At 39.3% G+C, this 26159-nt stretch overlaps 10 protein-coding genes and 1 non-coding gene across 11 annotated transcripts; 8 read left to right on the top strand and 3 right to left on the bottom strand.

Annotated features, from left to right (window-relative positions):
- Window positions 1-32: 32 nt before the first annotated feature.
- On the bottom strand, window positions 33-5012 carry MON2 (Mon2p; the record flags this gene model as incomplete). The annotated part of the gene is made up of 1 exon (XM_449507.1): window positions 33-5012. One exon carries the CDS (start codon window positions 5010-5012, stop codon window positions 33-35), a length of 4980 nt encoding a protein of 1659 aa, XP_449507.1.
- A 328-nt stretch (window positions 5013-5340) lies between these two features.
- On the top strand, window positions 5341-6822 carry MRX6 (Mrx6p; the record flags this gene model as incomplete). Its single annotated transcript, XM_449506.1, has 1 exon — window positions 5341-6822. One exon carries the CDS (start codon window positions 5341-5343, stop codon window positions 6820-6822), a length of 1482 nt encoding a protein of 493 aa, XP_449506.1.
- Window positions 6823-7002: 180 nt separating this feature from the next.
- Window positions 7003-8622, bottom strand: RIM21 (Rim21p; the record flags this gene model as incomplete). Its single annotated transcript, XM_449505.1, has 1 exon — window positions 7003-8622. The coding sequence occupies one exon, from the start codon at window positions 8620-8622 to the stop codon at window positions 7003-7005; it is 1620 nt and encodes a 539-aa protein (XP_449505.1).
- Window positions 8623-9407: 785 nt separating this feature from the next.
- MSB3 (Rab GTPase-activating protein MSB3) lies at window positions 9408-11573 on the top strand (the record flags this gene model as incomplete). Its single annotated transcript, XM_449504.1, has 1 exon — window positions 9408-11573. The coding sequence occupies one exon, from the start codon at window positions 9408-9410 to the stop codon at window positions 11571-11573; it is 2166 nt and encodes a 721-aa protein (XP_449504.1).
- A 526-nt stretch (window positions 11574-12099) lies between these two features.
- PUS4 (pseudouridine synthase PUS4) lies at window positions 12100-13314 on the top strand (the record flags this gene model as incomplete). Its single annotated transcript, XM_449503.1, has 1 exon — window positions 12100-13314. The coding sequence occupies one exon, from the start codon at window positions 12100-12102 to the stop codon at window positions 13312-13314; it is 1215 nt and encodes a 404-aa protein (XP_449503.1).
- Window positions 13315-13386: 72 nt separating this feature from the next.
- Window positions 13387-15162, bottom strand: MID1 (Mid1p; the record flags this gene model as incomplete). Its single annotated transcript, XM_449502.1, has 1 exon — window positions 13387-15162. The coding sequence occupies one exon, from the start codon at window positions 15160-15162 to the stop codon at window positions 13387-13389; it is 1776 nt and encodes a 591-aa protein (XP_449502.1).
- Window positions 15163-15421: 259 nt separating this feature from the next.
- RFC3 (replication factor C subunit 3) lies at window positions 15422-16417 on the top strand (the record flags this gene model as incomplete). The annotated part of the gene is made up of 1 exon (XM_449501.1): window positions 15422-16417. One exon carries the CDS (start codon window positions 15422-15424, stop codon window positions 16415-16417), a length of 996 nt encoding a protein of 331 aa, XP_449501.1.
- An 864-nt stretch (window positions 16418-17281) lies between these two features.
- Window positions 17282-18376, top strand: CAF40 (CCR4-NOT core subunit CAF40; the record flags this gene model as incomplete). Its single annotated transcript, XM_449500.1, has 1 exon — window positions 17282-18376. One exon carries the CDS (start codon window positions 17282-17284, stop codon window positions 18374-18376), a length of 1095 nt encoding a protein of 364 aa, XP_449500.1.
- A 797-nt stretch (window positions 18377-19173) lies between these two features.
- On the top strand, window positions 19174-21972 carry SEC21 (coatomer subunit gamma; the record flags this gene model as incomplete). The annotated part of the gene is made up of 1 exon (XM_449499.1): window positions 19174-21972. One exon carries the CDS (start codon window positions 19174-19176, stop codon window positions 21970-21972), a length of 2799 nt encoding a protein of 932 aa, XP_449499.1.
- Window positions 21973-22328: 356 nt separating this feature from the next.
- On the top strand, window positions 22329-22400 carry tM(CAU)7. Its single transcript has one exon. It is a non-coding gene; the product is annotated as a tRNA-Met (tRNA).
- A 249-nt stretch (window positions 22401-22649) lies between these two features.
- On the top strand, window positions 22650-23603 carry RPC34 (DNA-directed RNA polymerase III subunit C34; the record flags this gene model as incomplete). The annotated part of the gene is made up of 1 exon (XM_449498.1): window positions 22650-23603. The coding sequence occupies one exon, from the start codon at window positions 22650-22652 to the stop codon at window positions 23601-23603; it is 954 nt and encodes a 317-aa protein (XP_449498.1).
- Window positions 23604-26159: the final 2556 nt, after the last annotated feature.

Genomic DNA, 26159 nt, shown 5'->3' with positions numbered 1-26159 from the left:
AACTAGACTAGATATGCTATAGTAATTTTTATTCAAGGTTGGTGTGAACTGGCAGATATTAACTTCGTAAAACTCAGGGATAATTCAAGCACTGTGTTTTGAAGTCCGGTTAGTTTATGCGATACTGGGATTGTTCTTAGTACAAGTGGGTACAAGTGAGCCAAAGATTCGACCTCTTTTGAAATGGGGACTTTAGAACGCAGAAGATTATCAAGCAATTTTAATAATCCATTCAATAAAATATTCATCTCCTCCCCTCTCAGCTTTGGTATTGGTGCGCTCCCACTCAAGAATTCGTCAGATATATACTTCCCTAGAAGTAGTGAGATCCTTGACACAATATAAGGGAACGTCAAGTATTTTAGCTCACTCATATCTTTATCATCAAGCAGAGCAAATGATATTAGCTCCTGGAGACATCTTTTAGAACATGAGACCTTACTCAGTGTGTCTTGTGTTCGTGTTAAACCAAAGACCTCTAAGTCATTTAAGTGACTCAGAATTTTTTCACAGTTTTTAGGACCACCTGAGTCCTGTAAGATGGCCTTTTGAATATCATCAAATTCATATATGAGTGATGCATCCCAAATGTTTCTGACCAAGAGATCATAGTGGTCAGAAGTGAATAAAGGCATCAGTGATTTGTTTTTGAATAACTGAGAGTATTGGTCGAATTCTGATAAGTCAGATTTCTCAGTCATTGAATCTACTTTTGTGTCTCTTCTTCTTAATGGTGTCAAGAATATGGACATGAATATCTCAATAAACTCTTGTTGACCTTCGCTATCATTTGCAAAGCAATCGCTAACATTATCAATGCATGCTAAAAAACTCCTATAACATGAGGAAGCTAAAACCCAAAGTGGTCTTGATCCATCAGTCGAAAGATCGATTAAGCTTTTAGAAACTATTATTTCTCTCAAATTTCTTATTATCTTTAGGACATACTTATTTCTTGGTTGTTCAGCAGATTTCAATTCCGATAATTGTTTCTCTAACATTTGAAGCGATTTATAAGAAAGTGCTTCGAAGGTAGGTATTCTACTAATGGCATTCTCGTGTAACTTTGGTGCTAATTTTTTCTCAATTTTATCTCTGGTATCAAATAATAAGGTAGATATCATTGAAAGATGAACAAAGTAAACAAATATATTGTTCTTGTTAAGCTTTGTGTATATCAAGGACATGCCCTCTAATACTGCATTCTGCAATGTCGACGGTTTTGCTTGATCCCTAGAATGCTCTGGAAGAAGAGGAAATTTAACAGCAGACAGCAACAAGCTCATACTTTTCTCATAAAATACATTATTATCATCTTTGACACTGTCGATCATAGTACACAATGAGGGAAATGATAACAGAAGCTCAGAAATACAATCATAATCTGTCTTCTCACTCAGTTGTGAAGAATTACCGAAGTCACTATAGCCAATGTTATAATCTGTCCAAATTGTTGCACATAAGTCTAGCAAATTAGTCGGAATGTTCTCTTTAGTACATAATTCTGTCACAATGGTACCGTAATTTTTGATAGTAACGTATCTTACACCTGTGGATGGGCATTGTAATAACTTTATAAAGAGCTGTAAAAGAGCAGACCACTCGGCAGCATTTTTATTATACTCGTCAAAATCTGAAAACTTTTGCGAGAAGAGTTGTACGAGGCCCTTTAGGGTAACATTCAAACAATCTAGGTTTGTTTGTAGTTGTTCGTCAGAACGTTCAGTGTTCAAAAATGGATAGAGAACATTATTGAATATGGCCTGCCAGGAAGGAAAGGTAGAGGAGTGGGAATCAATAATCCTGAAGAATGTTTGGATAGCTCCAACACTAACTTCATTTCGCTTATCTAATGAGCAAAATAATAGATTTTTTAATAAGTATAGCCAAATACCATAGTACTTTTGAGAGATGGTTGATTCTGGAGATTTTATGGCCCTTATAAACTCTGCATTGTTTTCGGATGGATGTGTGAAATAATCATCACACTCAGTTCTGAACTTTTCTATGTCTGCAGAATAGTTAGATCTTAAATAATCTCCTACTAGCCAAAATTGACTTATTGATGAGAAAGATACATTCAGTATCTTTTCTTGATTAACGAATGCGACGATAGTATCAATTACATCGGGTATGACATTAAGATGTAGGTTCTTCAAAAAGTCATCAGTAATTAGCTTAAAAACATCAAATGAAACTTGTATCATATTCTTCTGTTTCATTATGATACCGTCTATGAGTGATAAATCGTCGGAATCATCTTGTAGTAGTGTACTGATATTTGAATCAATCCATCTAAATGGACTATTGATTATACTAAAAACAGTAACCCATGAATCTGATATCATGTCGCCAAATTCATTTAGTTGTTCTTTTAATGTGTTTAATACCTGAAAAATGATATCACCTTCGGTATTCAAATTTTCATTCAGAATGTTTAATTTGTTCACCTCTAACACTTCTATGGATGCCATAATTCTATTCAATGAAGATGTAAAAATCTGTTCATATTTGGTGAAGCAAGTTTTTCTTAGATTAGTATCTTCAATCTCATATATTTCATTTGTGCATGTTTTGTATACGCTGGCAATAACATGGCTACAGTATAATCTCAACGCAAAAGTTCTCTTCCTATCAGCCATTTGAGATACCATGTAATCTATGAATTTATCCCAGTATGAGCTCGTCTTGGTGCTAGCAAGTATGCGTGACATATTGGATGATGTTAACTCTGCTATCTCGGAAATGAAAAAACTTGGATTATAAATAGCCACCGAAAATTCAGAGTTATTAAAAAATGGTTGATACCCTACTTGATCTTTAGGATTTAGATTAAGAGTTAAATCGGATAACTTTTCTAGTTCGGTTAGCATAATTATCAATGTTTGAAGTGGGTAAGACTTAGTGGCATCATGGAAAGAATGTATCGTATTTTCAATAGATGCAAGATCATTTCGTGATAGGTCGTGAGATATGAATTCCTCATCAATGTTTAGACTGTTCAAAATATCATTGGAAGGTCCATATATAAAATAATAAACCCAGTTCCATGCAGTAAAAAGAAAATACCAGCTCTTAGCACTGAAGTTTGGTCCCAATGATATGGCTAAGGAGGTTAAAGCTCTAAATAGACTTACCTGTTTGCTGTTTATGCTCTGTGGGTAAAGTTGGATATTGTCGTTTTCTTTTTGGATATCCTTATTCAAATCTGGACCAACAATTGATTCACTCAGTGTGCTTAACATTGCAGAGCCGGATGACTTTCTTATATGTGAAGGTGCGTTTACCTTTAAATCTTTTTCTGTATTGCTTGCATGTTCCACGGTAATGATAGCTTTTCTGAAATAGTCTAGACATCTATCAACTTTTGAGACCTCTCCGAGCATACCAGCGCAATGGGTTAATTTTTGGAATGCACGTACTATATTATGAAAGATAGTTGTATCAATTGTGGAAGACTGCAAAAGTAAAGTATGTATGTTGAATAGATTTTCAAATAATCCATTTAGTGTAACATGTAGTTGGTCTTTCGTAGTGTTCCTTAGAGATTTATTTTCAATCTCGGTTAGTGCCACAGCTTGTGAACTTAATTTCTCTGACCAACAGTTAGTGCAATTCACAATCAGCCATATAATATAGGTTATATTGACATTTGGTGCAGTATTTTTGTCTAACATTTGCATATACTGGTTTTTGGTTTGAAAAGAATTATTACTTATCAATGGCATTTCAATTTTCTCGATTACACTAGAATAGCCAATGTAGTCCTTAAAATCATCTGAGAGGAGGATATGATAAGACTGAGTCAAAAAGTTGTGTAATATTGGTTTTTTATCCTCATACTTGTCATAGATATCATACAGATCATTCAGCATTGTAGGGTTTTGTGAAATTTCATTGAATATTTCTAATGAAAGCACTCGTTGCCAGGGCAAAATTGAGGAATCGAGAGATAAATTATGTATAATCATAGAAAGCATGACCTCTAATTCTAATTCGATGATCATTAAGAACTCTTTGTCGATTAGTAGCCGAATACATCTGAAACAACGTAGAACTGTAGAGAATTGTTTAGAGTTAGACATGCACCTTAGCAATAATGGAATTGTTTTTATCCTCAATACAAATTGCAAATCCTCGTACTCTATTAAAAATTGCTTGCCATTTTGTAATATGGATTCCAAAATTTCTAGCGCTAAATCTGTGGAGATGTCTGTTATATCTAGTAATGAGTTGTCCGTTTTCTCGGTGGATTTAGTGTCCACTATAGAGCATAAATTGGAAAATACCAAATTTGCATCGTATCTAAAGGCATTTACTTTAATGAAGTCATTGTTATTTACTAGAACTTCGAAGTCTTCATCCTCATCGTTGTTACTTTCTAAAGTTTTGTCACTTAGTCTATCAAAAATCTCGTCCATTAATTGTTGTAAAGTAGCACTTGCAGTCCCGGCCACAATAGGAGCCTTATTTGGAACTCTGAGAAGGGAAGTGCAACAGTACAGTAGCTTCTTACATAGTCCACCTTTCAGATAACTGGAATATGTTTTGAAAAAAATAGGGACCAATTGCAACACTTTCAATTGTATATCCATGGCAAGTTGTGTAGCTTCGATAAACGCATCTAATATCATATCCATCCTTTTCTCTGGAATACACCTTGTTGAAGCCATGTTTTGTAGGCATTGCATCGCAATTGTGGTCATCTTAGCATTCTTGGTCTTGCACGCTAGCGCAAACGGGACCACAAAGTCCGGATGGTTCTCTAAGTCATTGATGGTCTTAATGGTCTTTAATATCTCTATAGACTTGTGGCTGGCTTCTTTAACCTCGGAATTACGCCTGCGTGCTTCCGCAACGAGCGCATGAAGATCAGCGTCCAATTGCTTGTTGAAAACAGCAAAACTGGCACCTGCTCTGGACATCATATTCTCAATTCCGTTCGTACTCTGTCCACTAGTCTCCAGATCAATATATACACAAAATACATCGCAGTTTCTAACTCTTCTCATATCATAATCAGTTTTTATTGTGGCTCGAATAGGTTTTCGCCTTCGAATTTTCGATTCTTGGGACTTCACAAGGGGAGTTGCGAAAATTCATGAAATTTCAGAATGCATATGAGAAATAATCAGGCCTGGATACTTAAAAGGTTTGATTTAATGTTCACAAGAACTAGTTGATACTATTGTTCAGATATTTGTGTTCCAGCTTGAAGGCAACCTGGGCTCTTATTTAATTTTGTTGCGCTCAGTCTCTCTGTTAACTGTTGGTATTAGTGCTTTAGATTGTGTGAGTCATTGAATTTGCGAAATCTATTTTGAAGCGGGATATGTTCTAATGAGCCTGGTAAATAGTAGACAGTATAGGATTATGAGGTTTGTGCCGAGGATCTGCAGGCAGTACCGGCAATTCTCACAAGGTAGGAGGAAGTCTGGTGCTGTATTGAAAGAAAAGGAAAACACAGAGGTAAAGTTACAGGACAATACTACTGCTTTGAATGGTGTAGTTAATGACGCTGATCTATTAGAACCATCTGGTGGAGATAAGACAAGTGAAACGAAATGGAAACGGGAACTGAAAAAGGATATCTCGTCAGCAAAGAAACCTACGACACTTGTGCCGAGCGTCTCATCGACTGATCATTTAACTGATCAAGAGATTCATTTAGAGGGGTTATTTGCCGGTTCAAAGCCATTATTCCTGGGGAAGCTAGCAAGTATGAAGTCTATGCCTAGTTTCTTCGACAACGGTGTATTACTATCGAAAAATTTTAGAGTCATCAATGCTTCCGATGATGGCGGCGAGAAAAGCTTGGATGAGTTTTTGGAATCGGTGAAGGATAACGACTGGAATATTGATAATAGTGAACAGAAGAAGGTAATACCTTGGCAGGCATCCATTAGTGGTATTGAATACGAGGACAAATCTTTCTCAAATATACCTAAGCATGTGCTCAGTAAATTAAGACCCTATAAGCTGATCAAACTGAAGATGCCAAAAATAGTAAATAAGCAAAGGAGAGCATCGATGATAAAGAATCTCAAATTTCATAATAATAAGGTTAACGACGAATTGCATCTGGTAGACATATTTGGTAAACCACATGAACGAGATATTGCCAAACATCAGTTGGGTGCGGCATCGGCCGAACTGGATAGCAACATGTCCAAAGAGCAAATATCAGCTAAAAGGGAACACTTCAAGGAGTTGATGTATTATTATCATAGATACGGTTTTATAAAGAGCGATTGTGACCAATATAAAACATATGTTGACAAACAGTCAAAATTGGCACAGAAGGAGTTCCAAAAAGTTACAGGTTTAGTCATTAAGCCAGGTAGAAGCGATTTTTGTTTGCCTTTACATCTGTATGTCAATAAGAGACAGAACTCAAAAATACTATTAGAAAGGTACTTACGAAAGAAATTATATCGTGATGTCATAAGTGTAATGTTAAACTTTTCAAGTAATATTTCAGACCAGAGTATGATAAAAAGGTTCAAAAAAAAACTATATAATATCCAAGAGGAGACTATTCGAGATCTCACCAATATTTTACCATCGACCGAATTTGAAGCTCTTGAAGCTGATTGTTGCATAATGAAAAGCCCAGTATCTGGGTTCAAAAGAATGCACTGGCTGAAATATTCGAAAAGGCACAATGTTATGTGGGGCAAAAACTATTCCAAAGAGTTTAACGTTTCTGGTAATTCTTTCGCACTGACGAGAAGTGGGGTTAGACGTATGAAATATCCTGTATATATTAATTGGACCACATATGACTCAACATTTAGGGCATGGAACCATTATAACATGTGATCTCCTGAAGAAACATCTGATCAAATGTAAGGTCGTTAAATTGTTGATATTCATGTAAATTGCAACCTACTCTATAGTTTTAAACTTATTCATAGTCACGCAAACTAATAATATTCTAAGCTATAAATTCGATTTCATTCATCATACCCGACAGTATACTAGATAAGTATAGGCTATATATCAAACAGACCCAGCCCCATTTTCTGGAAAATGGCTATCAATGGATTCGTTTAGTATATTGTTTGATTCGCACTCAGATTCTGTATCATCATCAGAAGCGAATACAATATCTTTAGTGTTATACACATACTCTCTTCTTTCATTTGTTAGTCCCAACCTTCTTCTTACCTTTTCAATTGATAGCTCTTCATTAGACCTTTCATTTTTGACTGTCTCGCTATTCCTCTTTCTTAATTGAATAATTGATTTTGACTTCTTGTAAATTTTATAAGGTCTTGAATAGGTAAAGTTAGTGAGGTGGTCCAGGAATGATTTCCTTTTCTGAAATTCTACTTGATTAACAGCTGTTGGAAAAGAAATACCGGTTGAGTTCATCTGTGCAGGTAGTGATGACGACTCCTTACTAGAGAGGTTGCTCCCAACGTTTGAGAATTGTTCGGAATTACGGAACATATCATTGTATAAGGATATATGTGAGTCTGAGTTGGTGTCAAGGTTGCTCTCATTATTAACAGAATAATAAGCAAAGTTATAACCCTCTTGCTCATCCTCATAAATCTTTTGTCCTAATAAACTTTTTACTTGGGCGGCTTTCTTTAATATATGGATACGTTCTAACCACTCCCAGGCAACAAATGTACTCATTGTGTATAGTAGGGGACTGACAGTGGCAGCATATGCAGATAATAACCCTGTGCCGACATCAGCTAAAAACATTGCAGGACTTAGTAATACGATTGCAATAGTTAATAAGGCAAGGTACCACATCTGCAAATGACTTACCCATGTTTTTCTTGTCCCCCAAACGTTAGTTACTATAATAAATGCAAAACAGGTTTCCAATGCTATATCGAACAGCAGCCCGAATGGACTTAACGTCACCAGATTGTCATTTCTAATTCCAACACGATCAGTATAGGAGACAATAGCCGATATTATAAATGAAACTATGCTCATTATCCCACCGACAAATACAACTATTCTCCATTCTAGTTTTCTTTCGAATAATCTGGCTACAATTGATACCTGGCATAGTTTGTAGAAAAACATTGACAGAAGGTTAAGGGTGGCGATAACTAAATTTGAATTTAACAATGTTCCAAAAACATTACCATTGGCTACACCGTAGTGTTCTTGTTGTCTACTAATAGTAGATAATGCAGAAGTTAGAAAGTATATTATACTAGTCGATGCCAGCACCGACGAAAGTTTTAGAAGAAGTGAAGTGATTTTGTAGGGACCCTTGTTAACAGTTAAAAAGGATAATACTGTCAACGCAACTGTAATAACAAATATGGTACTATAAACCATTAGAATAGTATAGAGACCGTAGCCCCAGTACTTGCCGAAGTAATGGTCATTAAATATAAACCAACGCCAATCATTCATGATAATGGGTGGATATTCATAAGGTGTATCCATAGTATCAGCCGCCAGGTATAAAGGAACCCCATAGTCACAGAAGCTACTCCATTTGACATTTTTAGCATAGACAACAAGAGAATCCAGATTCAATGGATCAATCACTAAACCATCCCCTAAATCGATACCGTCACAGATCTTGTATTTATAGTGCTTTGGACCCGGTGTCCTCAAGGAATCATATATAGATACAGCCATCAACTTATTTGCAGCTTAGTATAAACCCTCCTTTCTCGGGTAGCTTAAAAAGTCAATCAGTCCTATGACTTCTATAAGGCTCAAAGGATCGGCAACAGCAGAACAGAAATTAGCACCTCAGTTGAACAATAAAAGAACAAACTTAAACTTAAAGAAATCAGTTTACTGAGGGCTTTATAGTCCTGTCAATATATCTCAAAACCTATTAATAGTAAGCAGAAAGTGCTATTTATTGATCTATAACTTCATACTCATCGCATAAGAAGCTCATCGCTCAATTTTTTGACAAAATTTCAAGAAATGAAAAGAAAAGCTTCCAAGGAAGTTCGGATACGAAGAAGCAAGTCGTTACCTTGATCAGCGTGAACAAAAGTTTTCATTCTTAGTGGATATAAAGTGTTTGCTAGATAATACCTTTCTACTTGACAACCCAACTTAGAAGGAGCATTTTGTTGGTGCTTAAGAATTAGAACATTATTGAAGGTCCCTATCCCCCCCTCGAAGTCCGAAGGCATTACGAAAGGACTATTGCTATAGAATAGGACTTCTGTTCGGCTTATACGTTTTTGATAGAATTGATTGCATTTGCTGTGGGTAATATAATCTATATTACACGGTCCGCCCCTTTACAATAATATAGTTTCTCGATACAATTAGCCAATTGGTAGTTCTTTTGGCTCATAAGATCAAAATTTGCATTTTAAGTTAAACTTAATATTTCAACTTATTACAAACGTTATAGAAAACTACTCCCTTACAATAGACGGATATTATTAGTGTTCACAATGTCTTCTGAGAATCTTATTGATGATGCCGGTGTTGTCTCTGAGACTACTCAACCGCAAGAAGTTCATGGATCAACAGATGCACCAGCACGTACACAGGACTCAGACGATGTACCGAAAAGTAATAGAGCAGTACTTAGCACAGCAGGTTTGAGATTAACTCATGCAAGTAGGAGTGACTTGAAAAAACCTGTACTTGGTTTTCCAAAGAAGTCACCATCGTTGCCTAACTTTCATGAAAATGTTCAGTCAGATAATGAAAATAATAGTGATCCAACATTATCTAAACTACTAGATGAATCCAAATTTGTCCATAATTCGCATAGGTTGAATTTCAGCTTATTGAAGGACGACCAGCCAATCGATGAGAGTGACGATACAAGTGGTATCGAAACCAAAGAAGTTAAGATTGAGGTCAAATCACAGTTGCATGTGCCGAAAACGCATAAAAGAACAGCCACACTAGGTGGAGTATCTATGAATGAAGATGATGGAAATCTTAGCGTCATAGATATGTATGGGGATGAAGTAGAATCGAGAGTCTCGAAGCCGCAGGTTCCGGCAGAGGCTACACAGGTTGACAATGATGAGAGTCAAGATGAGGAAGTCCCGCCACATGCTGGATCAAACACATCAGAAAATCCTGGACAACATAATACAGAAAAAGCTACAACCGAAGCTGCAATGACTCAAGAAATGCTGAGGGAGCAGCAAATAAAAGCTGATAGGCGCCAGAGCACTTTCCACTACGATCGTTATGGGTTCAAAAAACAAACTAATTACGTCAGTGAGGCAAAATATGATAGTTGGTGGAATGAATACTCCCAATATTGCATAAGAAGAAAACATAAATGGAAGCAATTACTTGAAAAGAGTGGTCTACCTGTAGATAATGACAGTCCAACTAGATTTCCATCAAAAAGTGAAAAGTTGAAAAGGTATGTAAGAAAGGGTATCCCTGCTGAATGGAGAGGAAATGCTTGGTGGTATTTTGCTCGTGGTCAGGACCTACTAAATAGGAACAAAGACAGATATGACCAACTGCTGGAAAGAATGGAAATTTTACTTTCATCTGATAAGAAGAAAATACAAGACCTGGATATTATTGAGAGGGATTTACATAGAACATTCCCTGATAACTTGCATTTTCAACACAACTCGTACCATGGAGATGAGCCTCCCTTAATAAGTTCTCTTAGAAGGGTTTTGGTGGCATTTTCGCTATATAACCCAAAAATCGGTTATTGTCAATCTATGAATTTCTTGGCAGGTATGTTGCTTTTGTTCTTAGATGAAGAACGTGCGTTTTGGATGCTCGTGATAATAACATCTAGGTACCTTCCTGGAGTTCATAATGTCAACTTAGAAGGGGTGAATATTGATCAAGCGGTATTAATGTTATGCATCAAAGAATATCTGCCTGAAATTTGGCCTTATATTAATCCGGAGTTGAAGACGATCAATAAGACAAGCAACTCGTTGGGAATAAAAAATGGAGGTTCAACTGGTGTTAAAAACGAATTTTTATATAAATTACCACCAATTACACTATGTACTGCTAGTTGGTTTATGGGTTGTTTTGTTGGTGTTATGCCTGTAGAAACCACATTAAGGGTCTGGGATTGTATGTTTTATGAAGAATCACATTTCTTATTCAAGATCTCACTGGCAATATTCAAGCTTTGTGAAAACGATTTAAGCAAAGTAAGAAATAATGGAAGTTCATTACTTCCAAATTACATGAATGGAAATCATAAATCAATGAGCAAAGATGAAAGTGATATGGAAGTCTTTCAAATCATTCAGGTCTTCCCGAAATCGTTAATCGATCCAAACGATATATTTGATAAAATAATTCTGAAGAAAAGATTGTCTTTCAACCGTTTGGATCAAGAGGAAATAGATAGGTGTAGGAAATATGTTGCTACACAGAGGCAAAAATACAAAAAGTTCCACGATAATGGGAAAAATGCTACGTTTAGTGGTGTTAACGAAGATGTACCACCTGCAGGAGAATCAGGAACAAGAATCGCGAGTGATACCATTAATGAAGCATTGTCGTCCGAGATTTATGGGTTTAAGAAAGGTCTCACTGGGGTACATTGGAATAATAGCATAAAGGAGAAAGTCAGACAGATGAGGAAAAAGATAGATAAGGATGACTAATTATACATAATAATATATAAGCATTATCATTTTATCATTTTGAATTTAAAATTTAATATTTCAGTAAAAGTTTTATTTAGTGTTTTGGTCATCAAATTGATCTTAACCATGGTAGAGAGGTAGTTCACAATAATAAATCGATTTGACGTAATAATAATACATCTGTTATAGTGGCAACCCCAAATCAATAACTAATAGTCCACAATATTTTAGTTTTCATTAATGTATTCTTTTAAGTTTCTTAGGCTCATATATATGGAGTTATTTTAACTGATTTGTGTGCTATCCATCAATATTAGATTGAGCATATTGAAATTTTTTGAAAAAAATCATGATTCGACTTTAGCTCATCGCAAAATTTGGAATGTAGGTGTACTATATCTATAGGATCATAGAGGTGTTGTTGTTAGTGCTTTGAGGTAACATTCGTTTGTTTTATGGGTACATTGAGGCAATTACATATATACCTGGTTTATGGCATCAACAAAGACATCTAAAAAACTCTACGTTATATAGTTATTGAAAAATGAATGGAATATTTGCAATTGAGAAACCTAGCGGCATCAGCTCCAATCAGTTCATGATGCAGGTACAAAAGATTTTTAATAATAGTGCTGTATTCTCAAAAGAAATCGAAAGAGCAACTGCAGAAAGAAGAAAGCAGTTTGAACAACAAACTGGGAAGAAAGCTAGTAAAAGGAAGTTAAGAAAAGTATCGAAAGTGAAAATGGGTCATGGTGGCACGTTGGATCCATTGGCTTCTGGTGTATTAGTTCTTGGTGTTGGAACAGGTACCAAACAACTTTCTCAATACCTTTCTGGTACTGTTAAAGTGTATGAAACAGAAGCACTATTTGGTATATCCACTACTTCTGGAGACTCTGAGGGTGAAATTCTATCCAGAAATTCCGTTAAACATCTGAAATTGGAAGATGTGAAAACTGTTGAAGAAAAATTCAGAGGCTCTTTGAAACAGACCCCTCCAATATACTCAGCGCTAAAGATGAACGGTAAATCACTGCATGAATATGCGAGAGAGGGCAAACCGCTTCCTAGAGCTATAGAGCCAAGACAAGTCACTATATATGATTTAGAAATTCTTCCAAAAACATTGAGTAAAGATCATGACTATAAACTAATCGAGACTGAGGATGAAAGCAATAGTCAAATAGTGAAGGACTTAAATGCAAACATGCTCTTTGATACATTATATTACTCCAAAGAGTACGTTGAAAAAATGAATTTACCTAGCGAAGTTGCAGCTATTGAACCACCAATTCCACTAACTGACGAGGAAAAGCAAGAAATTGGCGAACTTAAGGACAAATACAGGGCACCACTTCTACATGCGAAGGCTTCTGTATCATCAGGTACATATATTAGATCACTAGTAAGTGATATTGGAAAAGCTATGAGGACCTCCTGCTATATGACTAAGCTAATAAGGATCCAACAGCAAGAATGGTCACTTGAAAAAAATAATGTTTTCAAGTTGGAAGACTTTACAGATAAAGACGAACAGGTGTGGGCGAAAGTGCTTGAAATTGTGTTAGAAAAAGGCTCATCTGTTAATATTGTAGAAGAATTGAAAAACGCTGAATCACTTTATCAGCAGCAAATTAAAGATTTGAAGGTGAAAGAAACTGAAGACTTAGCTGGAGCAACAGGTTCCACAGCACAACCTGTTGTTGAAGAAACAGAGCATAATGATTTGAAGAGAAAACACGAGGAGTCATTATGAATATATTGAAATTTATATTAAATATTTTAAATTATATAAGAAAAGCATACTCATGGCCTGCATAAGAGAAAACTATTTGTGTATCTTAAGGTAAGATGCATTACCAATGAAATTGCAGGTGATAAATGGTGATGACTGTTTAAAAATATTGTAACTTTGGAAGAGTAACTCTGGTTCGGACTCTTGATCAGGACACTTGAAATTGAAAACGCTGGGGCAGTCCCTTACAATAGCATAGCACATATCAATACAAGGTAATACCTCATAGTAGTCTTCAGTTGGTTTAATAAATTTATTCACATAGCTGTTGCGGTTATCCGTCTTACTTCTGTAAATATATGAAGATGATTCAGTAGTACTACACCTTGGAATGGAAACTGCACAGATCCAATCTCTGTAAGATGTGGCACAATCGTCACATGTTCTTATTGGCGAATATCTTGCATCTAGATCGGCGTCACAAGGTACAAGTTGTAAAGCTTTACTAAAATTAGAGTATAAAGCTGAAGCAATATTGTCGTATTCTATCGCCAAGTCACTTTTGTTACCATTTGTGAACTCGGAGGACGGTACAGAATAGGCGTTATCAGAGCAGAAGGACATCCCAAAAATCAGAGAGCAAGCATCAGAAGTCTGCGTAGTAAAAATTTCAGCATCAAACAACACACCACCAACATTAGATAAACTTTGGCCTTTACCAATTTTTTTTGTTAAGAAAGCGGCATAAGTTGTATTTGGTGTTAATCCTGTGATGTAGAATTGTTCTGCAATACCAGAACTGGATTCCGCAATTCTCTTTTGAATTTTAAGCCCAGTTTCTTGTAACATCTCCAGAGGAGGATTTGTCGCAGATGCACCTTCAGATGACACTAAGTGAGGACCATTTTTAATTGCGCATAAAGATAGTTCAGAAACATTGAGAAATTTTTGATACTCATCATATGTGTAAAGATATAAGTCATACAATGTAGGGTCGTAAATTGTATAATTAGAGTATATTTGACCATCATCAGTGACATTACCGGTACTAATAAGAGCCGAAGTACTATCGGTATCCAAGACATCAATCCAGGAACGAGTATCCCATTGAAACACCAAGTCATTTTCTGAGATACTTAACCTATAATCCCATTCAGTACTAGTCAAGTTCTTTATATTAGGATCATCCTTGTCCACTTCCTTATCATTAATTAAATCCCACAGCCGGACAGAGACGTATAGATTCTTGCTATTTAACGTGGTACCGTTAGATGTATGATTGACGGGACTTATCTGTAACGCCTCTAGATAACCATTAGAGAATGTCTCAAAATTTCCAAGAGAGATGTTGCTCAGCATCTTCTCATCAAACGAATAATATACCCTTATTTGTAAGTCAGTGCTGTTAGTCGGCTGCTGACATATGTTTCCGCTTAGAAAGATAAGAATTTCATAACTTGGAGCAAAACCAAGCCCGGTTGACTCCGGGTTGATATTAAACATGTAGTTATCGACCTTACCTGGTGTCATCTTCGATATTATCGGTGTCCATTCATAGATCAAGTTCGAGTTTATTATCTGTGGTTCATCTTCTCCATCATCATCATCGTCGTCGTCACCATCATCGTCGTCGCCATCACCATTGGTATCATCAGCATTGCTTTGAGCACTACTACTAGCACCAACATCAGATGAAGTGCTTGTACTACCGCCATCGGCCTTGTTCACAATATCCAGTAGCTGCATATCCACAGCCACTTCTGAACCACCGGCAGCTAAGTCTCTCCTATTCCACCAGCTGTCATTGCCTCCGAAGCGAAACGCCGACCCGGACGCCAGCAAGTACAAGAACAATACCCACAGCAGCATCTTATCCCTGATAATGTATCTGAATGCCAATTAGGGAGATGTCAGTGCAGTCACTTCCCAGCTGTACTTGATTCGCATATGGCTTTTATCACCAACAGCTCAGCTCATCGATTTTTCAGGATTTTTCAATTTTACGCACCAAGAACACCAAAATTTAAGAGGAACTTGATTCACATATAAGAACAGCAGTGATGTTCGATTGTATTACTGGGGGACAGACAAGCCACTGGACTGGGATAGTTACGTTGCGGGGAAATTGATGATGACGGAAGACAGAGACAACCTGCCATGGGTTGAAAAGTACAGACCGCAGACGCTGGACGATGTCTATGGGCAAAGGGAAGTGGTTGGCACGGTGAAGAAGTTTGTTCAAGAGGGCAAGCTGCCACATCTGCTGTTCTATGGTCCTCCCGGTACTGGTAAGACGAGTACCATTGTTGCGTTAGCCAAGGACATCTATGGTAAGAACTACTCCAACATGGTTCTCGAGCTGAATGCGTCAGACGACAGAGGTATAGACGTGGTCCGTAACCAGATCAAGGATTTCGCATCCACGAGGCAGATATTCTCCAAGGGTTTCAAGCTGATCATACTGGATGAGGCCGATGCGATGACGAATGCGGCGCAGAACGCGCTGAGAAGGATCATTGAGAAGTATACCAAGAACACCAGGTTCTGCATCCTGGCCAACTACAGCCACAAGATTACCCCAGCGTTGCTGAGTAGATGTACGAGGTTTCGGTTCCAGCCGTTGCCTAACGACGCGGTAGAGAAGCGTATGGCCAATGTGCTGGTCCATGAGCACTTGCGGATATCGCCAGCGGCCAAAGAGGCCCTTCTGGAGTTATCCAACGGTGACATGAGACGTGTGTTGAATGTGCTCCAGGCAAGCAAAGCCACGCTGGAGTCACCGGAGGACGAGATAACGGACGAAGTCATCTACGAGTGCTGTGGTGCGCCAAGACCCCAGGACATACAAACGATACTCAAGTCCATACTGGAGGACGACTGGTCTACCGCGTACGACACACTCACGAGGATCCGCAGCAGCAACGGGCTGGCCCTCATAGACCTGATCGAGTCCATCGTCAAGATACTCGAGGAGTACAAGTTGAAGAAAGAGGAAACCCGCATCAGTCTCCTCTCACAGCTCGGCGACATCGAGTACGCCATCTCAAAGGGAGGCAACGACAAGATACAATCAAGCGCAGTGATAGGAGCCATCAAGAGCAGCTTCGAGCTAGAACTAGTATAGCACAAGTACAGAATATAGACAAAATAGTATCCATAGATATCATTAATGCAGTTATAGCTGGAAGAAACCCTAACAGGCACCTTGTACGTGTGCGCAACCCATCGAAGGTTGCCAGAACGAAAAAAAAAAAGTATAAAAAGCGACGCAAGAATCGTTTGTCTCAACGGATATTTCCTTCCTTCTAGTAACAGATACAAGAAAGAGAGTATCCCCAACGCATCTACTCCAAAAGGAGATAACCGTATCTCACTTGGTCCCGTTGATGTTGCATAGGTGAGATGTTATTTACAATTTGTGTGGACACAAATTGTGACAACATCATTCTTATGGAATGGCGGAGGCGTTGGAGAATATAGAATGGATTTCTTTTTCCAAAAACATGGTAGATTGATATGACGACAAAATAGCTGTGCACCAGTCTGAAAGGATACCAGTACTCGGTAACCGTTGAAGTATATCTAACTATACCCAAATTTCTGATACATCTACCAAATAGGAATAATCCGTTTTGTAAAAGTCAAAACAGTAGAACAAGTACAATACAACTTCACACCGTAGTTCTTGCAGATCGAGGAACTTGTACAGAGTAGAGTATTCCATGTCCTGAGAACTACACTACTCTCTATACATGCCCCAAGGCCCATATAGCTGCGCATTACTTTATAGTGTGTAAAAAGCCGGGTAATATGGCCCAAACCCACACTCAGGACGAAGCGAAGAGCCAAAAATCGCACAAGTCCACTTCTTCCCGCATAGAAGAAAAGAAATAATAACAGAAGCACAACAGCTAAGTTGCTTCAAGACTCAGGGCCAACCCAATAGGGATTACACTGAGAAAATAACTATAAGCAAGTGATAAAAACAATGAATGTTGGTGTGCATACGGTGGGTGCTCTTTCTCTGGATGACGGGGTGATACCTCCTCCTGGGTTGAATCCGAACATGATGGGGATGGGCAATATGCCGATGGGTGTTCCGCCTATGGGTGCCGGTGGCAATGCTGGCAATGCTGGCAATGCTGGCAATCAGAATCCAAACGCGAGTGCGGGTGGTAATGCTGGTAGCTCGAATGCTAATGCCGCTTCTGCCAATAATAACGCTTCGAGTGGTAATGCTCCTGCAGGTACGGCGCAACATGCACTAGACGACCCCAACGTTTACCATTGGATATGCGAGTTGACGTACGGTCCACAGAAGGAGCAAGCGTTGCTGGAGCTCGGGAGGAAGCGTGAGCAGTTCGACGACCTGGCGATTGTGCTATGGTCCTCCTTTGGCGTCATGACCTCACTGCTGAACGAAATAATATCCGTGTACCCAATGCTTCAACCACAACTCCTTACCAGCCAGTTATCTAACAGGGTCTGCAACGCGCTGGTACTATTGCAATGTGTGGCTTCCCACTCAGAAACCAAACATCTATTCTTACAAGCACATTTCCCAATGTTTCTGTTCCCATTCCTAAACACAACTTCGAGACAGAGAACCTTTGAGTACTTGAGACTGACATCCCTCGGTGTCATTGGTGCTCTTGTGAAGAACGACTCCAAGGATGTTATCGGGTTCCTGTTGAGAACCGACATAGTGCCACTGTGTCTCAGAATCATGGAATCCTCGTCCGAGCTCTCAAAGACCGTGGCTATCTTCATTCTACAGAAGATCTTGCTGGATGACGTTGGGCTACAATACATCTGTGCCACATTAGAGAGATTCTATGCGGTCACTAATGTACTAAAGGACATGGTAGAACATTTGACTGTCCACACACCTCCCGGCAGGCTGCTGAAACATATAATAAGATGCTATCTGAGGTTGAGCGACGATCTTGAGGCTAGACGTGTACTGAAAGTAGTACTCCCAAACAAGCTAAGAGACAACACCTTCACAGAAGTTCTGATGGATGATGTCGCCACCAAGAGATGTCTGGCTCAATTACTATTGACATTAAACGAAGAAAACTAAGAAAGGAATAAAAGGCAATTCTTTTCGACACAAAAAAAAAGATCCGTGTTATTACTATTATTATTATTTTATTCAAAACTACTTTAATACTTTTCATTTCTTTCCAGCTTTCCCCTCCCACTTCTCCCCCATACACCACTTTAGCATTTCAATTATTTTTCATGACCAAAAAGCATTTTTATTATCAGGCACTTGAGTTCCACCCAAATTACTACATCACAGACCTAATACTTCCCCACATACGCACAAGAACATATATATCATAGATAATCTGTAACATAATTCGAATATTTACAATACTTTTATCCTATTCAGTAACTTAAGTGGAGGACAGTTATATTCATACCTTCATACGTAACATACAAAGCTACGAAAGGGCCCCATCACTTTTCACTACTGGTCCCTTCGAAAGAAAGTTGCGAAACCGAGAGCGAAACTCAGGGAAGTTTGGAAAGGATTCCTTCCTGAACTCAATTGATATAATACACAGCGGGTTTCTATCCCATGGGAAAGTCATGACAAGGTGAAGAAGTGACCAATCCCCAAGATCTCGTTGTTTGGAAGTGGGAATCGTTCTTTTGCTGTGTGCCTCCTCGATACTGTTGTTAAGATACGATAGTACAGAACTCACGCGCGTAACAACATCTGGATTATTTGAGGAATCAATACAGGAGAAGAAGGATATAACAGCTAATCCATTTCCTGGTATCCTAGTTGTTTCTTTCTAAAGATAAAAAAGGACTAGATACTCTTAATTTACAACTGAGAATAGAAGAATTTCGAATCAAAGAAAAAAGATGTCCACGTCAACATATAAGAAGTTCGAGCAGGCGGGCTCCTCCGATCTTCCTGATAAGATGACTATCTATCAGGATTGTATGAACACATTCAATGAGACTCCTGTCAACCCAAAGAGATGTAGATTGCTTATTTCTCGTCTTTTGAGACTGTTGGCACAAGGTGAAACTTTCCCAAGGAACGAAGCTACCGCCTTATTCTTCTCGATCTCGAAGTTGTTTCAATACCCTAACGATTCCTTGAGACAACTGGTTTACTTGGCCATCAAAGAGTTCAGTGGTATTTCAGAGGATGTCTTAATGGCTACTTCTTCCATTATGAAAGATGTGCAAAACGGTTCTGACCTGGTTAAGCCAAATGCCATCAGATCATTAACAAATGTCTTAGATGAGTCTACCGCTTTCTCCGCCGAAAGATTACTGAAAAGTGCTTTGGTTAGCAAACATCCATCGATCTCTTCTGCTGCCTTGTGTACTTCTTACCATCTATTGCCAATCTCTGAAGTTACCGTCAAGAGATTCACCAATGAAACACAAGAAGCCGTTGTTGATTTGAAACAGTTCCCAAGCTCAAGCATGAATGGCGAGTATTACCCAAACTCCACTTACATCACACAATACCATGCTCTGGGTCTATTATACCAATTAAAGAAAAATGACAAAATGGCTTTGTTGAAGTTGGTTAGACAATTCTCTGAAGGCAATGTTTTGAAGAACCAACTTGCGAAGGTTGAATTGGTGAGAATAGTCAGCGAATTGATTCAAAAGGACCCACAATTATTCACGCAATTTAAGCCATTGTTGAACAACTGGCTGTCAAACAAGTTTGAATCTGTGCAATTAGAAACTGCTAAGATGATCACTTCTTTTGCCATTCACAACCCAAGATTGGTTTCTCCAGAACTTTATGCTGCCGCTATCTCTGCCTTGCAATCCTTGCTAAGTGTACCTCGTGTTTCTACAAGATTTGCAACTTTGCGTATCCTAAACAGAATTTCTATGATTTCTCCAGAAAAGATTGCCATCTGTAACCCAGAGCTAGAATCTCTAGTAAACGACTCCAACAGAAACATCTCTACTTATGCTATCACTACTTTGCTAAAGACAGGTACAGCTAAGAATATTTCATCTTTGATTCACACCATTACAAGGTTTATTCATGATGTTTCCGACGACTTCAAGATCATTATCGTTGATGCCGTGCGTACACTATCTTTGAATTTCCCACAAGAATGGAAGTCCATTGTCACTTTCTTGATTGATGTACTAAAGAATAGTGAAGGTGGTTTCAAGTATAAGAACAGTATCGTGGAAGCTTTGATTGATATTGTAAGCTTCGTTCCTCAATCAAAGGAACTTGCACTAGAGAATCTGTGTGACTTTATTGAAGACTGTGAATATAACGAAATATTAGTCAGAATTCTGCATCTATTGGGTAAAGAAGGTCCAAGTACCACCAACCCATCTCTATACGTTAGACACATTTACAACAGAGTTGTTCTAGAAAACTCCATTATTAGATCTGCCGCTGTAGTAGCTTTATCAAAGTTCGCGCTAACAAAGAATGATTCTACTCTTTGTGAATCCATTATCAGTCTTTTGAAGAGAATTGTTCATGACAAGGATGACGAAGTTAGAGACAGAGCATCCATTGCTTTGAAGTTTATAGAAGCAGCAAAGGAGAAGAATGATAAAGTTGCCAACGATCTTATCCAATCTAGTTCCGCTTATGACCTATCCTCTTTGGAGTCTAAGCTTTCTGCTTACCTATCTTCCAACACCGACTCCTTCCAAACTCCATTTGACTCTCAGAGTATTCCAAAGTATGCTGAAGATGAATTAAAGGCGATGGAATTGAAGAAGAAGCAAGAGAAGATCTTCGAAAACAAAGGTGACAAGACTAGAGATTCAAGCAAGACAGAATCTACATCCAACAGTGCTGGAGAGAACTTCAATGCTGAAGCTGAATACGATGATGGTAAGGATGACCTATTGGCTGCCAAGTATGCCGAGGAGATGGCTGCTATCCCAGAGATAAACGCTTTCGGATCTATAGTGAATACCACTAAGGCTGTACCACTAACAGAACCAGAAGCCGAGTTTGTTGTCACTGGTATCAAGCATCTCTTTGCCGACCATGTTGTCATTCAATTCAACATCAGGAACACTTTGACCGATGTTATCTTGGATAATGTTTCTGTTTCCTGTGTTCCAGAAGAATCTGGTGATGTTACCCTGGAAGAACAATTCACCATTCCAATTGATAGACTACTACCTAGTGCGGAATCATCCTGTTATGTCGCCTTCAAGAAGCCAGAGGCTATTGTCACAGAGACTTTCATGAACAGCATTAACTTCACGACTAGAGAAGTTAACCCAGACACCAATGAGCCATTTGAGGGTGATGAAGGTTTCGAAGATGAGTACGAGATCGATCCAATCACACTAAGTGGTGGTGACTATGTCAAGAGTTCGTTTGTTGGTAACTTCACCTCTGCGTTTGACGAGCTTCCACACGAAGAAATCGCTGTGTATAACATCCAAGAAGATATCAGCATACAAGAAGTAGTAGATAAAGTCATCCAAAACACCAGCTGTCTTCCACTTGGTAGCACACAGTATGTTGGTGGTGACTCCAACTCTCATACATTGAAGCTATTCGGTAAGAGTGCACTAACTGGCTCCAAGATCGGTATGTTAGTCAAATTCATCAAGAGTTCCAAGGGTGTTGCATTGAAGGTCCAAGGTAAAGCAGAAGATGCCACTCTATGTGCGGACCTTGTTAACAGTGTTATTTAAAAAAAATGGAAGGAAAAAACCAGCAGCGCAACAAACCAGGCTTATCATAAAGAGTTAAAAAAAAAAGGTCCATGGTTAGACTAGAATGATAACTGAAAGATTTTCATCTGCCCTATCTAGTACATAACATAAATATCTAACCAACCAACATCGATATGTATTTTAGAAAAATAAACAATTAAACAAGCAATAATTAAAACGATACTTATTCTGTCTGGAAGTATATCCTTGGTACTGTCTGACCGGCCGTCTAGAGGGGGGGTGTCAATTGTAATACCTTTTCACGTACAATCTTCACGTGAAAATCCTTCTCAATATGGTTAACTACAACACAGTTGAATAATATCAAAACGGTAAGCGCCGTGGCGCAGTGGAAGCGCGCAGGGCTCATAACCCTGATGTCCCTAGATCGAAACTAGGCGGCGCTATTTTTTTTTTTGTTAAAATTTTCTTTGAATGCCGTACATAGTAATGATCCGTAGAGCATCTCAGTTTGTTATTTTTTCAGATTTTTTCAGATTGCATATTTTTTTTTTATCACGGCTAGTGCGATGAGCTCCATATATTAGAGCATAGACAAGATATATAGCATCGCATTGTGATCGCGTTGAGTTGGCTTGTTTTTTTTCTCTACAAGCAAGCACACATTTTAGTGAGGATATATTGAACAACGGACGATGAGTGATATCAATAACGCCACGATCCAGCTATCTGATCGAGCCAAGGAACTGCACAATGTGATGATCACTAAAGGTTCGGGTGCATTGTTCACCCAGCAAGAGCTGAGTGAGCGCAGTGGACTAGCGTCTCTGAGCGATCTGATGTCTATTGTGCAGGAGCTTCTAGACAAGAACCTGCTGAAGCTTGTCAAGCAGAACAACGAGCTGAAGTTCCAAGCGGTGGACTTCTTCGAAGCGCAGAAGAAGTCGACCATGTCTGCGGAGGAAGCGCTCGTGTACTCCTACATCGAGAGCAGCGGCCGTGAAGGTATATGGAGCAAGACCATCAAGGCGCGCACGAACCTGCACCAGCACGTCGTGCTGAAGTGTCTGAAGTCCCTAGAGTCGCAGCGGTACGTGAAGAGTGTGAAGAGTGTCAAGCACCCCACCCGTAAGATATACATGCTGTACCACTTGCAGCCGTCCATTGAGGTCACCGGTGGTCCGTGGTTTACCGACAGCGAACTGGATGTGGAGTTCATCAACAGTCTGCTGACGATTGTGTGGAGATTCGTGTCTGAGTGCACGTACCCCGGCGGGTTCTCCAACTTCCAGAACGGTAGCCAAGGCGCACTGTACGCCCCGGGCATCAAGAACTACTGCAGCCTGGAGGACATCCTGCAGTTCATAGAACAGGCGCAGGTTGCCAACGTGCAGCTGAATCTGGGGGACATACGTTCGCTGTGCGAGGTTCTAGTGTACGACGACAAGCTTGAGCGGGTATTGCACGACCACTACCGTGTGACACTGTCCAGCGTGATGCAGATGAACCAGGTTGCCAGCGTTTCGCAAGCGGATGACGCCACGGACATGTATGCGGAGTCGGAGTACTCCATCTTCGACTTCCACACCGTGATGGCACCATCATCAATGGACAAAGAAGCGGTATACTTTGATGAATGGGTATTGTGAAAGTGCCATCTATCATTTGATAAGAAACGAGAACTATGGAAGAAAACTCCGATAAATCGCAATGACGTGTGCATCGCTCTCGCAGTCCTCATACAATCTCCCTCTCCCCCGCCGATCTTCGCTAGCATTACAGATTACGCACACGAACCAAGATTAACAAGAGGAAATGTGCTTACACAAGAAAAGTGGAGTCGGTGTTCGTTGACGTAAGGGAAAGAGAGATGAGTAACTTCTCAAAATAGTTTTGAATATGAAGAGTTGTCCTGTGGATTCCCGTGGATTCCCGTGGTTCCCCGTGGAATTAATCTCCAGTTGTGCAAGCCCTGTCATTGCGTGGTTCTTGTCCTCGTATATGGGTTCCGATGCATAGAACAACCATTTGGATGGGGAGGGGGACAGCAAACCACTCCGAGATCCTTATAGAGGGGACAAGCCTTGAAGATCTTGCTCCGTTGGAGTAATGCAAGAGAAAGTGTTGCCTCTCAATTGGAACCGGTTCTCACTCTGTGATGTGGGACTGGGCGGTTAGAGCAGAGCATTAACATTGTTGACATTGTTGACATTGTTGACATTGTTGATACTGCTGACACTGCTGACATTGTTGATGTCAGTTATTTCTTCCCTACGGAGATGCTTATTCTTGGGCCTAAATAAAGATCGAAATCTCGGTGAAGAGGAAAAGGGAAGTTGGGGTAAAAGTCGTGACCTATGTGGAAATATGGACTCTGTTCACGAATGCCCCAGAACACCGCGTATCTTCAACTCATTTGTGCGAGATCTCTCTGTAATCTTTTGCTCCTCATATATATTTTTTGAGGACCCTTAACAAGTGTATACCAGATCTGTAAAATATACGTACAACCACCTGTAAAATACACGTACAATGACAAGCACTTTTTTTCTTTCACCTCAGGGAAGCGAATGTAAAATTCAACGACAGATCTCATAACTCTAACCGTCTCCAACTCCCCTCCTCCCGGCTGTCCGGAGATGAGGAAGAGTAGATGTACGTAGTGCGAGACAAAGAAGGGGAAGGGGAAAGTACGAAAATCCGGGGTAATGGTAAAAGCCTCACAAAACAAACCTCAGAACCGAGGGGAGGAAGAACAAAGGCAAGGATCATCGCTTTTTTGTCTCTTTACTTTGGATTCCCAAAAGAAAAGCCACCAGTGGTACAACGCTTAGGGGTTCTGGTTCAGTTCCCTTCCAACACACCGAAGAGCATCTTTGTTTGTTGTTTTGTTGTCATGATGGATCCGCTTGGTAGGAAAATGGTAAACAAAAAAAGAGAGACTAAAAGTAAGGCAAATCCTGTCCATCACAATGAGAGATCCCAAATAGGAAATGAAATTAGGAAGAGATGAGGGGAAAGTGGTCACACTCACAGAGAAATGGAGGAAAAGCACTATTGGAAAGGGGATATCTTTGAGGGAAGGAGAAGGGGGGGGGGGAAAGAAATGACCTTTGATGACCAAAGAGATATACTCCACTTTGTGCTAATTTCTTTTGGTCACACAGGTCCATGCGCACAAGGTAACAAAACATGAAGAAGTGCTGTGAATTAGGGGAAAGGAACCTCACAACACAAAAGCTAGTACAGATACCATAAAAGAGTATAAGGTGGGCGGGTACCTCAGAGACATCGCACACGTAGAGCCAAGGGATGTGACCACACACAAACAGACGTGTAAAACACACACATATAGTTTGTCCATCCCCCCCTCTTTTCTGGTATCCTGAACTCGGTTGTTGAATTTCTCACATCTCGTTCTTCAACGTTCTCTGGCTCGGGTTTCATTGCTTTACATCATTCCCAAAGAGAAACAGAACTGAAACAGCCGTACCGTACCGTACAGGACCGTACCGTACAGGACCTCAGGACTCAGGACTCAGGACTCAGGACTTCTATTACATTTCGACTTCGAGGTACTCCGCATTTGCATTTGGGAGAAAAACCGGCAACTTGCCCTCAAGAGTTGGAACATCCCAATTACCTTTCTCGGAGATGTCCTTTGTTGTTCCCGCTGTCTTTCGAATATCAACAACACAGAACACTGCGTATCTCCCCCCCCCCAATAAAAAATAAGCGTCTTTTCTAATTTAAGTTTTACCTTCCGCCCCCGCGGGTGTTTCTTACTAACAAAAAACCAAAAACCATAAAACCAAAAAACCATGTTGGAGTATATTGTACTTTGGCCTTTTTGTGCTTTGTGTTTAGTGCTTTGTGCAACCCCGAGGTTCTGTTTTGAAACTCTAGTACAACAGAGCCGCTTTCAACCTCGGAGCTTTTGGACCTTTCCAAGCTGTACGGGGGGAGAAAAAAAAAGTATATAAAGGGGTACTTGTACTCAATTTTCAAATCCTTGTTCTAATCTCTTCTTAAAATTATTATACTACAAAAAATACAAAAACTATAAGAAAGTTATTCTTAGAACAACTGTTAAAAAAAAATAAGAACACTTTACTAGATATAAAAAAAAAAAGTTACCTTTTTTTTTTTATTGAACGTACACTGCACATAATTAAATTGTTTCAAAATTAAGTTCCTACACAAAT

This window comes from Nakaseomyces glabratus, chromosome M (assembly GCF_010111755.1).
Source record: "Nakaseomyces glabratus chromosome M, complete sequence".
NCBI lineage: Eukaryota > Fungi > Ascomycota > Saccharomycetes > Saccharomycetales > Saccharomycetaceae > Nakaseomyces > Nakaseomyces glabratus.
The sequence above is the reverse complement of the archived record's forward strand: the minus strand, read 5'-3'. Positions and strand labels throughout refer to the sequence as shown.